This window comes from Carcharodon carcharias, chromosome 26, assembly GCF_017639515.1.
Source record: "Carcharodon carcharias isolate sCarCar2 chromosome 26, sCarCar2.pri, whole genome shotgun sequence".
NCBI lineage: Eukaryota > Metazoa > Chordata > Chondrichthyes > Lamniformes > Lamnidae > Carcharodon > Carcharodon carcharias.
The window spans coordinates 28,305,283-28,321,690 of NC_054492.1; the positions used below are offsets into that span (position 1 = coordinate 28,305,283).

Below are 16,408 nucleotides of genomic sequence, written 5' to 3' on the forward strand. Positions count from 1 at the left end.
ATTAATCTGCTGCTGCTGTGACTCTGTATTCCCTTAAGGCCACAAGTCTAATTGCTGTTAAGTAAATTCTGGGTGTGCTCAGACTTTTCTAAATTGAAAGTCAGAACTGTAGCATTTTTAAAAAAAAATGTGTGACTGGCAAGGCAACTCGGAGGTTAGACAGAAAATGGGCACTAGATGTACTGTTTCTGATGACATTATCCTTTATCAATAATTGTAATATCTTGTGTATTGTTTTGCTTGATTTGATTTAAAAACTTGATTGGAAAGTAACTAGCTCCTGTGAATTTTAAAGATAATGCACATTTATTTTTGTGAAGTGATTTGGGGTTTTTACATCCTAATCGCAAAGTCTAAAATATATGAAGGGCAGCATTATAAAGGGTAATGCCATCTTTATTCTGTTGTAGAAATGTCAAAGCTTTGCAAGGATATCATTTTTTTTTTGAAGCAGCAAAGATGTGCAAGAAGAATTGCCTTTTCTGCAATACCAGTGTCAATGCACCTGTTACACTTGCCTAAGTATATTACTTGATTTCTTCAAATTTATTTTTCACAGGTGTGATTATGCAGCATCGCCTTCCAATCAAATAAAATAGGCTTTACATTACTCAGATACTTTATATTTTCGAGTTAATTTGTCTGTAATTTTTGTTTTTGAGAATTCCCTGTGAATACATGCTCGGACCTAAATTTGTTGGTAGGAGCTAATAGTGGTAATAGATTGTAAATGCTCATTAGCTTTAGAACAGATGCACTGAAACCATTTTACTGACTTTTCAATCTAATAAAACATCTTCATTTTTTGTGAATTGTTTGTTTGTTCTTTGTTGAAGACGATCATTGCTGGATTATATTTGCATGAGTACTACTCTTGCCCAAGTGGTCAATCTTCATGTGTGACTGTAGACGGTAAATGTAGGCATAATTTAAGTGTGGAGAAGTACACAGCTGAGCCTGATTCAAAGCATTTCACATCTATGCACTATCCCAGAAGAGGCCAAAGAATAGGATCAGAACACCAAACTGATTAGTCTTCTACACAATCCAGTGTTTCTAAGGTCATTTCTGATGACTGTAATGCTGAACTTGTTGAGGGTAGGTAATACAGCAAAGAACAAGGATTGAAACTGGGACTTCTGGGCTACGAGCATATAGTGGTTACATAACCAGTAAGTGATTACAAGAGTTGAGATAGACACCTAAATAATCTGTTTAATATCAGATGTAAAACAAAAACAAAAACACCTGCCAGACCTGCTGAGTTTTTCCAGGTGTTTTTGTTTCGGATTTCCAGCATCTGCAGTTTTTTGCTAATATCAGATGTACTCTGACCATTCACTTGTGTGTGGTGATTTTCTCTTAAATCCTCCATCCTGTTTCTGCTGTTTCACTTCACTGTGCCAGCAGTGAAAAATATCTGAGTAGGAGTTAATTAGATCCTAACCTTTTTTTTTTTTCCCCCAAAAACCCTTGACACTCTGAAATATCCTAACTTCTGGCTATACAGTGACAAAAGCTAATTACTGAGAGAAATGGAATGAATATGCAGAATAGTGTCAGTGAGTGCATTTTAGCACAATTGCTCACCGAAGTGGTTAATACCTTGGTAACAGAACCGCTTGAAACGTGTACAGATGTGGCACTTTCTATAGCTGATGCCAACATAGAGGATTAAATAACAATATTTGGGGCTGGGTGGTAGCAATGTGTTACACACTGGCATTGAATGTCCTATCCTGCAATGACTGCATTTTTAAATGTCTCATCCTTGTTTTCAAATCCTTTCATGCCTTGACCCTCCCTCTCTCTTTTACGTAATCCAGACCTACAACCCTCCCAAGATCTCCACTCCTCCCTGGCCTCATGGGCATCCCTGATTCCAACCCCGCCACCATTGGAAGCCATTTATTTTTGTCGTCAAGCACCTTGGGATGTTTTATTACGTTAAAGGCATTATCTAAATATAAGTTGTAGTTGTATGGTCCACATGTTCTGCTTCATAATGCTAATGGGAAATGATATAATGAAAAAGAAAATTTCTACCAGGAATAGGAAGGTGTTTAGGAAGTGGGATGAGAGATTTTCATCTTGCTTCCATGGGACATAGTCGTTTTCAAATTAGTTTCTTTGTTTACTACCTTATGAGATTCCATAACATTGTTACATCCTGGTGTCAACTAAATTGTAGTTTATAAAATTACTGATTGCCAGTTAATTATCAGGAATTTTATTGCTTTCTCCTCAACTCTTCTAGTTACTTAAATAGTGTATTTTTAAGGAGCGTTTAAGTTTTAAAAGCAAACTAAAAAGCCACAATGTAGTAGAAAAGTTAAATGTCATGCTGCGTGGCTGCCTGTTCTCCTTTTCCGCACACAGTATTAAACTTTTGGTGGGGTTTACATTTTACACAATAAGACTTTGAAAAGTGAGTTGGAAGTGTGGTTTCCAAGCTCTATTACAATGAGCTGCACAAAAAACCTAGCTTCAATGCGATGGATTTACCGCAGAAGAGTTTAGGGTGGGGTGGAAGAAGCTTTTGTATATTTCCAGTTTGAATAAAATACAGTGTGTCAATTGACACACTGAGCTTTCCATCTCTGGACCTTAAGTTTAAATCCAGGCCACATTGATGGGTTCCAGGCCTTCTCTGCTTTTTGATAGTAAAGGTCCTAGGTAGAATGAGATTGGGAAACCTCCAGCCAGTTCTTGGTTGTCTTGGGGTCTGCAATTTGTACTAAATTGAAAAGGTCACAGGATTGTTGATGTGAGAAATGCAGGTTGGAGGAAATCTAGTTCTGTTGAAGGGTCATGAGGTCTCGAAACGTCAACTGTGCTCTTCGCCCATGCTGCCAGACCTGCTGAGTTTTTCCAGGTATTTCTGTTTCTGTTTTTGTTTTGGAGGAAATCACATTGGTGTAATAAGAAATGTTTTTCTGAGTTTGGGCTGAAGCAGATTGTTCAACAATGTAAAGGAGATGTTCTCTGCTTCGGTTTGTGCTGTACCTGACTTGGGAATGCTTGTTGCTTAAACTGGGTACACAATGTGGAATGTAATTTCCCCAATACCCTTCACCCTGAACACACTTCACAAAAATGTTGACATCCTGCACGTATCAATATTGTGTGCTTCCATCACTGCATGTGAACTCTGCAATTTTGGAAGCTGCTGAAGGTGATTCAACAAAACTTGGTACCATTTTAAAAGCAAAAAACTGCAGGTGCTGGAACTCCAAAACAAAAATAAAAATACCTGGAAAAACTCAGCAGGTCTGGCAGCATCACGTTAACTGTGTTCCTCTCCGCAGATGCTGCTAGACCTGCTGAGTTTTTCCAGGTATTTTTATTTTTGTTTAGTACCATTTTACGTGTTTTGACCAATTCCTAAGGTATGTTGATTCTGGGGAACGTTTGGTGCTACCTTTACTCAGTTCCAGCACTGAACCAATTTCTCTTTAGCCATCCTGAGATATCAGAATAAGCATGCTGCTTTCTTTTTGTTTTGAATTCTGTAAATGTAGCAATCTTTCCAAACCTATGTCCCACAGACCCCCAATCAGATTTGTAGTAGAGTTATTACTGCCAACTCTTATTTCCTGTTCTGATCACCTTTTGAAGTGGTTAGAAAGATGTGCAAGTGTAATGTTCTTCTCACATTGTGTACTGAAAACAAAACAATTTCTTTTTAGTTAAGATACAGAGCATGCACTTTTTTTTTTGAACCTTTCTTGTCTCTTCAAGATGGTTTCAGAATGATATGAAGAGGAACTATATCTTAAACAGGTTTCATTATCACTTGACTGAGAGAGGGGCTGGAAATGTCTCTCTTTCTCTCCCTCCTATTGATAAAAGAGACCTATGGTGTAAAGATTCTACCTCCCTGTTAAGGTTCTCGGTATAAACAAGTTGTTTAATCTAACGTGAAGGATACAATTTCAGTATTTTACATTGAACATGATTGAGGCTTAGGGGATAGAATTAAATCTTTTAATCGCAAAGTCAAGGTTTCTAGCTGTGACTATATTCGTAAGCAAAATGGCAATAATGCATTTAAGGGGAAGCTAGACAACATGAGAGAGAACAGATTAGCAAGATATATATTGACAGGGTTAAAGTAGGGTGGGATGAGTCTCGTGCGGAGCATGAACACCAGCAAGGGCCAGTTTGGCCAAATAGCAACTTCAGGACATCCTGAACTGCTTCACAGCAAACCAGGTACAACAGTCACTGTTGTTGTATAGGAAATGGGACATACAGTAAACTCGACAGACAGCAATGTGATGTTGGCCGTCACTAAAAACCACACTTAAGGGATAACTATTGGTCAAGACACTGGGGAGAACTTCCCTGCTTTACTTTGAAATAGTGCCAAGGGATCTTTTGCATCCACGTGAGAGAGCAGGCAGCCTTGTCTAAATATCTAATCTGAAAGACGGCACCGTGCAGCACACTCTCTGTGCAATGGAATGATCAAACTTGATTTTTGTGCTCAAGTTGAAGTGGCACTTGAACCCACAGCTTTTTGACTCAGAGGTGAGTGTGCTACCAACTGAGCCACAGCTGATGCCTTCGGAGAAACTGAAAACTGAATTCTGCAATGAGAATTTTCATTTTAAGTATTTGACTATATTTTAAGCTTGACTGGAAGTGGAGGATAAATACTTAATTTTTCACTCTTCTCGATACAGTTAACAAAATAGCTTTTGTGGTGTCCATTCAGTTTGTGGGGAAACTGAAAGCCTGACCATGAATCTGACTAGTGGTTTTTGCTTTCTTCCTTTTCTGTTGACTGTCAGGATCTTGACAAAAAAAAACTGTTATAATATATTTAGAAAATGTAGGTTTTAACTGAAGTATCTTCAGACCTTTTCCATCTTCACTAAATCATTGAAATTGAACAAGTGCATCTCTTGTGCCAGGAATTGTGGGCTCAAGGCTGAGATGTGTTGTACTCCCTCATGGGCTTTCTCTCTTGAAGCTATCTCCCTGTGTTCAAATGTGCTGCTGTATCACTTTATCTTTTGGCAGAGACTAACATAGACACAAATGTTTAAAAATAATTATTGTTTTATTGCATCACAGTTAGATCAGTGATGTCACAGCAAGACCAATCACATTGTTGCAACAGCAGTTTCCTCAGAAACATGCCTGAAACCAGGGATTGAAGAGTTTCCAACATCAAACACTATTCATTATAATTTTGAGTCTGACAGGTTTGACTTTGGATTTATGAATGTTTGCACAAGTTGTTGCATCATAAACTCAAACTTGATGAATGCCTGCCTTATCCAAAATCCACTGACACTTTCAGTTGGTTCCACGTCCTGACAGACATTTGAACAATTGGGAACAATTACAAATTGCTAATGGATTGCAAGGAAGTAACAACAGCAAATAAACTGGCCAAAAGTGGTGCCATGTTTTTAACATGCATATATACATTATCATGGGAGTTGGTTAGCTCAATTGGCTAGATGGCTGGTGTATGATGCAGAATGATACCAATGGCGTGAGCTCAATCCCCAAACCAGCTGTGGTAGCTCCTGGAAACCTGCCTCTTCACCTTGCCCCATGCTTGCAGAGTGGTGCCCCTCAAGCTATATATAACCGATTGTCTCTCTTTAATGAACAGAGGGGTCTTTGGCCCTTTGTGGTCTATGGCTAATTACGATACACTATATTTTAAAAGTAATGGGGAATCCACATTTTTATGCTCTGAATTTGAGTGTATTTTAAGATGCATGATGCTAAAAATTATTCATGAAATTGAATTTGTTTTGACAACCAAAATCAATTTGTGTAGACAGTGCATCAAGAAGCTTGTAGCTGATTTCAGTAACACAGGAGACAAACGGCAGTGTTGAGTAAAACTTGTTATGCAGCTTTCATAACTGATGACTGCTACAAGCTGCATACAATCATGTTAGTATAAAAGTTCCGCTAGATCTATGATGGTTGCAGATCTGTTGAACATGCTGCTGATTTATCGTATATCCTCTTTAAAAGCAGTTCACCATTGTACTATGCCTTCCTGTTGCATGCCATTTTGCCTGTGAAGAGAAATAACACAATTAGTGTTGTGACAGCACTAACAGTTCCATGCTGTATTTCTCCTGTTCTGTTATATGGCAGTGTGTGCATGGTACGTTTAGATAAACATTCAGATGTTTGCTACCAGTGCACACCTGGAAACCTGCAAGTGCATACTTGGTTACATCAACAAATAACAGTTTATTTAAGAATTTTCAGAAAGGGAATAATTTGCAAAAGTAGCAAAAAGTAGAATCTTACTTTACCGTATAACCTATGAAGAGGATTGTTTTTCCAGATCTAAAAGAAGAGAAATATATGTTGAATCTTGCATCCAAAACTGTATCCCACAGCAGGCTAACCTGGTAGACTTGTAAAATTTGGTCACGCAGTTTATTAATTCCTACATTGTTATCCAATTATAAGCAAGAGTCAGTATTAATATTTGAATTGAAGCAAAGAGGCTGTCAGATGATGTGCTAATGCAAGCTAAACGAAGATACAGTCAGGTTGGTATTCTGGAGAAGTGAGCTCAGATTGGTCAACAGCCTTCCTTATATCTGCAAGCATCTTGTGAGGTGAATGTAATACACTAAAACCAAAAAAAGTAAACTTTTCTGAATTCAATTTTTAAAAAAATTACTTAACTGAGGCTGTTTGCTGCTTCCAGGTTAGGTCTGTTTTAGGATATTGAATGCTGGCTAATGTGTCAAACCTTGCTTGAATTGGTTCCTAATTTGAAATCTTCATGATTTGTGATTGGGTGCATGAGGTGTAATTTTTTTGTGGTAGAAAGCCCATCGAGAAAAGAACGTTGCATTAATCCATCGCAAGACAACGTTTTCCTATTAATGATTTTCTTTCTCTCCTCTTTCCATTCCTTCTTCAAAGCAAATGGTTATGAGCCTTAGAGTGTCGGAGCTCCAAGTGTTATTGGGCTATGCTGGACGGAATAAACACGGTCGTAAACACGAACTCCTGACAAAGGCACTGCACTTGTTGAAAGCTGGCTGCAGCCCAGCTGTTCAGATGAAAATTAAGGAACTATATAGGCGGAGATTCCCACAGAAGATTGTGACCCCCGCTGACCTGACCCTTTCTTCTGTCCATACGACTCCAACTTCCATGACTACGCCACTGTCGCCAGCTGCTATCCCACAGCTCTCCTATGATGGGCATGCAACAACATCTCCGCTACTTGCTGTTTCTCTGTTGGGACCTAAACATGAACTAGACCTGCCGCACCTGACATCATCGCTCCATCCTGTCCACCCGGATGTAAAACTGCAGAAACTGCCCTTTTATGACATTCTTGATGAATTGATTAAACCAACTAGTCTAGGTAAGAAACAATGTCCAAAATAGCCTTGTTTTGTTACTGTTGCCATTGAGGTGAAAATAAGAAACCTAATTTAATAAACTAATTTTATCTTATTTGAAAATACTTTAAAAGTTTTCTTAAATTTACGTTATATCTATCATGACTTGTTTTATGAACAGCTGAAATGAAATTTCTTAATCATAAATTTCGATTATTTTAAGATGAGTGACTATTCATCAGCCTTTCTGCTTTTTACTTAGTCACCACAATCATTTCTCCAACACAAACTGTTAAGGAAATGATAAATTTAATTATACATCCGCACTTGCATGCCCACCTAAGAACAATGTCCAATTTTGAAACCTATTTTAATAATTTTTCTTTTATCATGCTAATTATACTTTGAGTTGAATTTGGCTTGCTGCTTGAGGAAGAAGCATGGCATGATTTTGCAACCAGGGAGATGTGTCTGCAACTTCCATTTTCTTTGGACTCTTTATATTGTATTTTGAAGAGTGCACTGGTACTTGTAGAAAGAATGGGGTAGTGTTAATGCAGGGCAATATCTAAAGCTATGACCTTTTGTTCATATTTTTTGGGGTCAATAGATAAAGGAGAAGAATTTGCAATGCAGTACATCAGACAATCTGACACAGTAAGCTTATCGTGATCGTTACATTCTCCTACCTGCACCCCTACCAAACAAACTCATCAATTTGTCCTTCAGCTCAAAGGGATTCAACAGTTGCAAACAATTAAGTCTCAGGAATGAATGATAGCTTATCATTTATTCCCAGATCTAATTTGATCTTCAATTGGCAAGTTGACATCTCCATATTTTCAAAATAGCTTTTCAAAACCATGCAGCTGTGCAATATTTCCCTTTCACAATTTGGTGCATTTTTGTAACTTGCTAATGCAGTACTTTGTAATACCTGAAAAATTAGAGGTGTATAGTTAGAGGAGTAGATGTATAGTTGTGTTCCTTATGAAGGTATAATAAGTGGCTTATCAGATCAAAATTTATTGGTTTTCATTGGCTATCCTAAAATTTAGTAGCCATTCTATCTCCCTTACTGTACCAGGTTCCATATCTAGTTTCTACCCTTATTTTTGATGATCTAATGTCTATGTGAATGCATGTGTTGAACACACTATGGTCATCAAGCACTTTTGTTTATAATTTGCACTTGGCTGGTTTATGAAATACCTAGCTTGCTATTTAAAGCATATTCTTCCTATTCTTTCCCCAGGTATATCCAAAATAGAACATACTCTGATTATGGTCACCCTTTAATGCCTACCAAAGTATTGGGAACACAAATAGTAATTTGGTAATACAGAACTTGAGTATTGTTGAAAAAAGACATGTCTAAGCTTTCCGCCTTGCACTCATCAGGACAGTCAAGAATACCATAAAAGGGGGAAACAGCAATTTATGCTGTATGTGAAGAGAGTGCTGATTGGTTGGCAAGCGGTGTTGCCATGGAGAATGCACCACTGATGGTGACTGACAGTTAACTGCCAAACATTGTTTGAAAATTAAACCAACTTAACCCTGGTTGGCCAAGGCATTGCCCTGATGAATGAGTCAGTGAATGGCTGTCACTTATTTTGTTTAGCTGAAACAGGCGCAATGTATGTTATGTTCTTTCAATCTGCAAAGAACAGGGCCCTGTGTATTAATATATGTAGCTTCCAGAACATGCAAATGCACCACACTGCGAGCCTGACTGGCAATCTTAAATTGATTGTCAGCATCATTCTTAGCACATTGGGGATTATTTAGCATATGTTGTCCAATCATGGAATCACATCTAATGTTGGACCCTTTTGAGTTTTGCAAGCACCGACTGGTTGAGTACAGTCTGTGCCATGCTCGTTGTGAACAGAGGCTGGGACATGCTGTTTGATACGATCCGCCAGTCTTTGGGACATACAGCCTACACACCTAGTATCACACTGGCACTGAAATTAATATACCACATTACTCATTTGTGTGATAGAGCGTCTTTTTGGCTTGACCATAAGATGTTGGACCAGAAGTAGGTCATTCGGCCCATCGAGTCTGCTTCCCCATTCAAATTGAGATCATGGCTGATCTGATAATCCTCAACTCCACTTTCCTGCCTTTTCCCCATAACCCTTGATTCCCTTACTGATTAAAAATATGTCTATCTCAACCTTGAAACACTTAACGATCCAGCCTCTGGTAAAGAATTCCACTACCTTCTGAGAGAAGAAATTCCTCTGCATCTCTGCCTGGGCGCCCACTTACTCTGAGATAATGCCTTCTGGTCCTAGACTATCCCACAAGGGGAAACAACCTCTCAGCATCTAACCTGTCAAACCCCCTAAGAATCTTGTGTTTCAAGAAGGTCGCTTCTCATTCTTCTAAATTCCAATGAGTACAGGCCCAACCTTTTTAACCTCCCCTCATTAGAAAATCCCTCCATATCCGGGATCAACCTCGTGAACCTTCTCTGGACCGTCTCTTGACGGCAGCATCCTGTTAGTGGCAAATACCACTCGTGTTACTACTGCATAGTAGAAATTTGAAACAGCTAGCTTCACTTGCTCAAATCTTTAAGACACCTTTCCCTTCCAGGGTAATCTGAGGTAGACTAGGCACCTTACAGGGCTGAAAGTGACGGCCTTTGGCCCATTCATGAGTTTGCGTGATGTACATACGAACATATGAATTAGGAGCAGGAGTAGGCTACTCAGTCCCTCGAGCCTGCTCCGCCATTCAATAAGATCATAGCTGATCTGAATGTAACCTACCCCCGATTACCTTTCACTTCCTTGTTTATAAAGAATATATCTAGCTCTGCCTTAATATATCCAAAGACTCTGCTTTTACCGTCTTTTGAGGAAGAGAGTTCCAAAGACACTCAACCCTCAGAGATTAGGAGAAAATTTTTTCTTTGTCTTAAATGAGTGACCCCTTATTTTTAAACAGTGGCCCCTAGTTCTAGACTCTCCCACAAGAGGAAACATTCTCTGCACATCTGCCCTGTCAGGATCTTAAAGGCTTCAATTAAGCCGCCTCTTACTCTTCTAAGTTTGTGAAATGATCTGATCAGGGTAGCCATTATCCTGCAGGATGCCTTTGATGCACCTGTATAAATTGTTGTTTTCCCCTTTTATAATGGTATTCTTGTGAGTGTCCTGATGAGTGCAACACGAAAAGCTTAGACATGTCTCTTTTTTTTTTCAGCAATATTGGGAGTACGTTTCGAAATGTATTTATCTGTTGTTCAAAGTCAACACACCACAATGGAATTCTATTCAAATTTACTATTTTGTATTTCAAGAAGAGGTTAGGGTTCTGCTCATACACTAATTTACTGTTTATGCTCTCAGCCTGTGTCCAGCTGTTTTGCATGGCCCAGGTTTTTTAATTGTCTCCACCTGATGAAAAACCAGTGCTTTGGGGCACAATGTTACATTGTATAATTATATGGATAGATTCATTAGAGTATACAGCACAGAAACTGGCCATTTGGTCCAACCAGTCCATGCTGGTGTTCATGCTTAACTCAAGCCTTGTCCCATCATTCTTCATCTGACTATCAGCATAACCCTCTAGTCCTTTCTCCCTCATACACTTTTCCAGCTTAAAATGCATTTTACTATTCACCTCAACTATTCAATTTCTAGGTAAAGAAGTTTCTCCTAAATTCCCTATTTGATCTCTTGATTCCTCTCTATATTGATGTACTCTAGTTTGCTCTTTCTCATGAGTGGAAGACCACTGCCTATGTATTGCATCAATTCTATCAAATTTTAAATACCTGTTCAGTTACTCCTCAGCTTCTCTTAAGAGAAAAGAGACCCAGCCAGTTCATCCTTTCCTGATGGAGATTATCTTGCTGTTTCTGGTATTATCTTTGTAATTTTTTTTTTACCTTCTCTAGTGTCTGTATCATTTTTAATAGTGTCTTCATAGAACTCCAAGCGTAGTCTAACCATGGTTTGATGCACTAACAAAGTTTTTCTACTTTTCATTCTATCATTCAATAAACTCTAGTACGCACTTTGCTTTCATTATGGCTATATTATGTTACAACTTCTAATGATTTATGTATTTGTACTCGTAGATCCCTTTGACCCTCAACCCCACTTAAGATTATTTTTCAGTATTGCTGAAAAAAGAGCGATGCTGTCGAAGTTTTTTGTCTTGCACTCATCAGGACAGACACAAGAATGCCAAATTTCAAAGGGGGCAACTTATACTGCATGAGAGAGGGTGCTGATTGGTTGGCAAGTGGACTTTGTTCGAGGTGTTATTATGGAGAATGCACCAGGGAACTGTTGTCCCCCACCCTGGATATGTGCAATGCCTGGATATGTTCAGGAAGGTACATTCTCCACAATTGGACAGCATTTGCTGAACACTCCCAAGTGTGCTATGAATTACACTGACAACTAATTTAAGGTTATCAGTTGGGTTTACAATGTGGCTTACTTATGCTTGCTAGGAGCTACATATTCATATGCAAATACCTGTCCTCTGTAGGCAAAAGGAGCATGTCCAGGCATTGTATATTTTTTAAGATAAACAAGAGAGTGGGGACAATAATTCCTTGGTGCGTTTTCCATGGCAGCACTTCAACTGATTAGAGTCGACTTGCCAACCAATCAGCGCTCTATTCTCATGTAGTATAAATTGCTTCTCCCGTTGAAATTTGACATTCTTGCACCTGTCCTGATTGAGTGCAAGACAAAAAGCTTGGACAAGACACAAAGTATGTTTCTCTTTCTCAGCAATACTCATTTTCTGCACAAAAACAGAATTACCTGGAAAAACTCAGCAGGTCTGGCAGCATCGCTGAGTTTTCCCAGGTAATTCTGTTTTTGTTTTGGATTTCCAGCATCCGCAGTTTTTTGTTTTTATCTAATTTTCTGTACTACCAGGTGATTATTTTATTTTTCAAGTCTTGTGACCTCTTGATTTTTCTTACCAAAATGTAATACCTCACACTTATCTATGTTGAAACTCATGTCCATTCTGCATGTTTATTTATGTTATCTTGTAATTTGTTGAGTCCTAACCAGTGACTATCCCTCCCAATTTAGTGTCATACCCAAATTTAGAATTTTTTTTTATTCCAAAGCCTAAATCATTATGATCCTGGCACTGATTCTGGGGCACTCCAGTTTCCAATTAAGCCACTCTGAATAACTACCCTTTATCCCTACTCCCCCCTTTGTCTTTCAGCCAACTATATTCCATTCTGCCACTATTTTTTATTCTTATACGGGATGTGTCACTGGCTAGAGCAGCATTTATTGCCTATCCCTAATTGCCCTTGAGAAGGTGGTGGTGAGCTACCTTCTTGAACCGCTGCGGCCCCTGTGGTGTAGGTGCATCCACAGTGCTGTTAAGGAAGGAGTTCAAGGATGTTGACCCAGCAGCAGTCAAGAAATGGCGCTATATTTCCAAGTCAGGATGGTGAATGGCTTGGAGGGGAACTTCCAGGTGGTGGTGTTCCCGTGTATCTGCTGCCCTTGTTCTTCTAGATGGTAGTGGTTGAGAGTTTGGAAGGTACTGCCTAAGGAGCTTTCCTATGATTCAGCATGATCTGATCTTATTCATTAGTCTTTTATGAATATCAAAGGCCTTTTAGAAATCTAGATGTCTACATATTAAGTCTAACGTGTTATCCTTGTCTAATCTCTCTTTTTCACCTCTTCAAAGAAGTCAATGAGCATTGCTATCTGACAAGTTATTCCCTTGCAAGTTTGCCTTCCTGACCTCCTTACTAGCTGATATTCTAAATGGCTCCCTGTCTTTGAGTACTGTCCTTTCCCCCTCAAAATGACTGCATCACCCTATCCTCAGGAAAAAAACACAAATAAACACCTTGGACCTCTCTTTCTTTGCAAATTATTGCCCCATCTCCAGCTTCCCATTCATGTTCAAAGTTATTGAATATGTCGCCTTTCCCACAACTCGATTTTATATCTCTTTAATCTAGCTTCTGACCCTACCATGTTTCTACCACCTATCTCAACCTGTTATGACTACAACTGGTGTTAATTGCTGCACAAAACAAATCCCAAAGGGAAACTTGGCCTAAGGGCCATAACCTTTCCTTCTTGTTTTCAGAATACAAAAAAGGACATACCAATCTCAGCAATAAGAGGTCCAGTAACCCCTTTGGGATTTTAAAAATTAAAAAGTAAGAATTCTTTTAACAAGAATAAAAGAAAACTTAAGCACACAAGACTACAGTTATACAATTAAGGTTAGTCTTATATAACATTTCCTAAAGCACACTCTATACTTAGTGAAACCCACAAACACCCTCCAGGCAACACTCCCTTATAGATGTCTAATACGAAATCCAATAATATTACACAAGACAAACTGTTGTAGCTTCAATACAGGCATACCTTCTACCCTCTTCCACTCTGCAGTGGAATCCACTTAAGAATGAAACTGCATGTTGCAGCCCAAAATTTTTCTGGCTTGACTGGATGGTTGATTCAAACTGTACCTCCTCCCAGCTCAGAGCTAACAGCCCTTAGCTCAGCTCCAGCTATCTCCATAGCTCCATCTCAACATCTACCCCAGCTATTCACAGTAACGCTTTCATCTCTGGCCCATTGTTCTCAAACCTCTTTGGAACTCCAATCCTTCCAAATATAAAATCTTTTATATCTCTATCTTGTCTTTGCTTTCAGGTCAATAAAATATAATAACACCACTACAATTTACCTATGGAACTCCTAGAAGATGCAGTCCTGTTTCTTGTCACCTCTGACTGCCCTTTGATATTCAAACAAGCTTTCCACTTATCTAAAAATGCAACTGTTAGATTTAATCTACTTATTTGTACCCCAAACTTAACACACCTCTGCCCTTTTCATGTTTCAACCCGCCCCCCTCCCCGACAACCTGACTCCTATCAGTCTCTTGCTCAGGTTAATTAAATTACACACACGCAAACAGACATCCAGCCACCTTTACAAAAAATATAATATTCTTCAAAAATATTTTAAAAAATCCATTCTCTGACAGAATGTCTATTTGCTATCCTGTCTTCAAACCATTTCCAAGGAAAACTTCAGTCCCTTCCACAAACTCCATATCATTCTTTCTACCTTGTTGGCCACTGTCTCAAGCTGAGTTGGACTGTGCACCCCCTCAATGTCCTATTTGACCCTGAGCTGCACTTCTGACCCCATGTTGTTTGTATCATAAAACAGCAACTTCCATAGCTGTAACATTGCATGCCTGTGTATGTTCCTGCTAAGACCTTCAACTATGCCTTTTCCATTTTCAAACTCAACTATTCTAGTCCTCACCAAGCTTGTCCCTTGTCCTCTAGGCTAGTGATTTTCAGCTCATCCAAAACTTTGCTGCCCCTATCCTATCCTGCAGCAAGTCCTGCTTATCAATAATTCTTGTCCTTCGTGACATATGTTGGGTCTTCCTCTCCATGCCTCAGGTTTAAAATGTATATACTCATGCTTAACTCCATTTATGACCTTGCCCTTCCTTAACCCTAAACTCCTCCAGCTATACAACCCTAAATCCCCCATTCCCCTGACTGACCTGATGTACTTCCTTCTCTCACCTCACCATTGATGGCTCTGCCTTTAGCTACATAGGCTTGTTATGATCCAATTAGGAATTGTTAACATGTTTAAGAAATCTGAGCGTTCAGCAGTTAACTGACAGAAGTACACCACAGGATTTTGTTTTTAAACAAAAGCAAACTTTATTGTATACAAAAAGAAATTAAACAAAGCAAACACTACTACTTAACCCTGTAGCTTATGAATAAACCCAGTGCTACTTTCTATTTCCCCCTCTAGAGTTCCCTTGTCTTATGAAATCTTTAAGGTTCATTCACTTTTCCTGGGACCAACTCAGAAGGTTTACAGCTCTCTGGAATTTACTTTACTGCTTCCTAGTTTTCCAGCTATTTGCTAAGGTACAAGATTTCATGGTGGGGAATCCTTCCATTAGCTTTTGGCTAAGCAACCCTCCAATTCCTTCACTAATCTCATGACTCTAGATTCTACAGCTCAAGCACAAGCCTCCTTGTGACCCCCGAGCAGTGGTTTAAAACATCAGAAACCATCCTTGGTTTCCAATAGTCCACTGCTATGGTTTCAACCAAGCTGATTTCATCCAGAGCTCCAACTGCAAGAAAGTTAACTGCCTTTTATGGAGAAGGTTATTGTAGATTTTTTTTCCTTTCAGCTAAACAAATCTTCCAGTTGTTTTTTCCCCTTACCAATTTTGTCTTATACCGAATACTAGCTCCCAATTGCAAGCAATATCATGGGCAATAGATTTAGCATTTACTCTACTTCAGGTGTAGATCTGGCTTTATCTCTCAACTTCCAAGGAGCTGCAAGTTACCTAACACCCAAAGCTGTCACAGTCTCTTAGCTGCATCTCTCGACCAGTCTTGCCTCCTGGCAACGCCTTACCTAATTCGCAGAGATAACTCAAAACAAAGAATCTCACTAAGCTTCACCCATCTCCATGGCAATGTGATACACAGCCTGTTCCCAGGTAGAAATGCAAATTTGAAATTCTCAAAATGCAAACCTATTAATTCCAAAGTTTTCTTTAATTCTGAGAAACCACATGAATAATTTGTCCTTTACTGGCATAGTTGCAAACATCATGTCTCCAGTCCTTTAGCTAAGTGAGCCCAACTGCTGTTTTATGATAACTTTCTGGCTGTTAATCTCTTAAGTTAACACGACCCCTTCCTTTTATGTGTAATAGACTCCAAGCTTGTTTGAATCGCATTTACTTCAGGGTTGCTTTTACCAATTTCTCAATCAAATACCCCCATTTTGTAAAGTTCAAGCTTTAATTTCTAAAACTAAAATTCCTATTCTAAAACCAATGAATTATGGATTTGAGATTTGCAACAGGCCACATACTTTGAAATTCTGTCCCTGAGCCCCCCCATCTTCGAATCCTCAAAACCTTCCATCTCTTTAACCAAGCTTTTGTTTACCCCTAATATCTCCTACATTGGCTTGGCATGTATTTTGTTTTTGGTTACATCTCTATAATTA

General features: G+C 38.9%; 1 protein-coding gene across 2 annotated transcripts in view; it reads left to right on the plus strand.

Moving 5' to 3' along the window:
* The window catches only part of pias1b (protein inhibitor of activated STAT, 1b), a 130,188-nt gene that overhangs the window by 69,008 nt on the left and 44,772 nt on the right, over positions 1 to 16,408 (plus strand). For both annotated transcript variants that reach the window (XM_041174877.1, XM_041174878.1), the window contains exon 2: positions 6,922 to 7,372. In XM_041174877.1, coding sequence (XP_041030811.1) covers positions 6,922 to 7,372 — 451 coding nt within the window. The remainder of the gene's footprint in view (positions 1 to 6,921; positions 7,373 to 16,408) is intronic.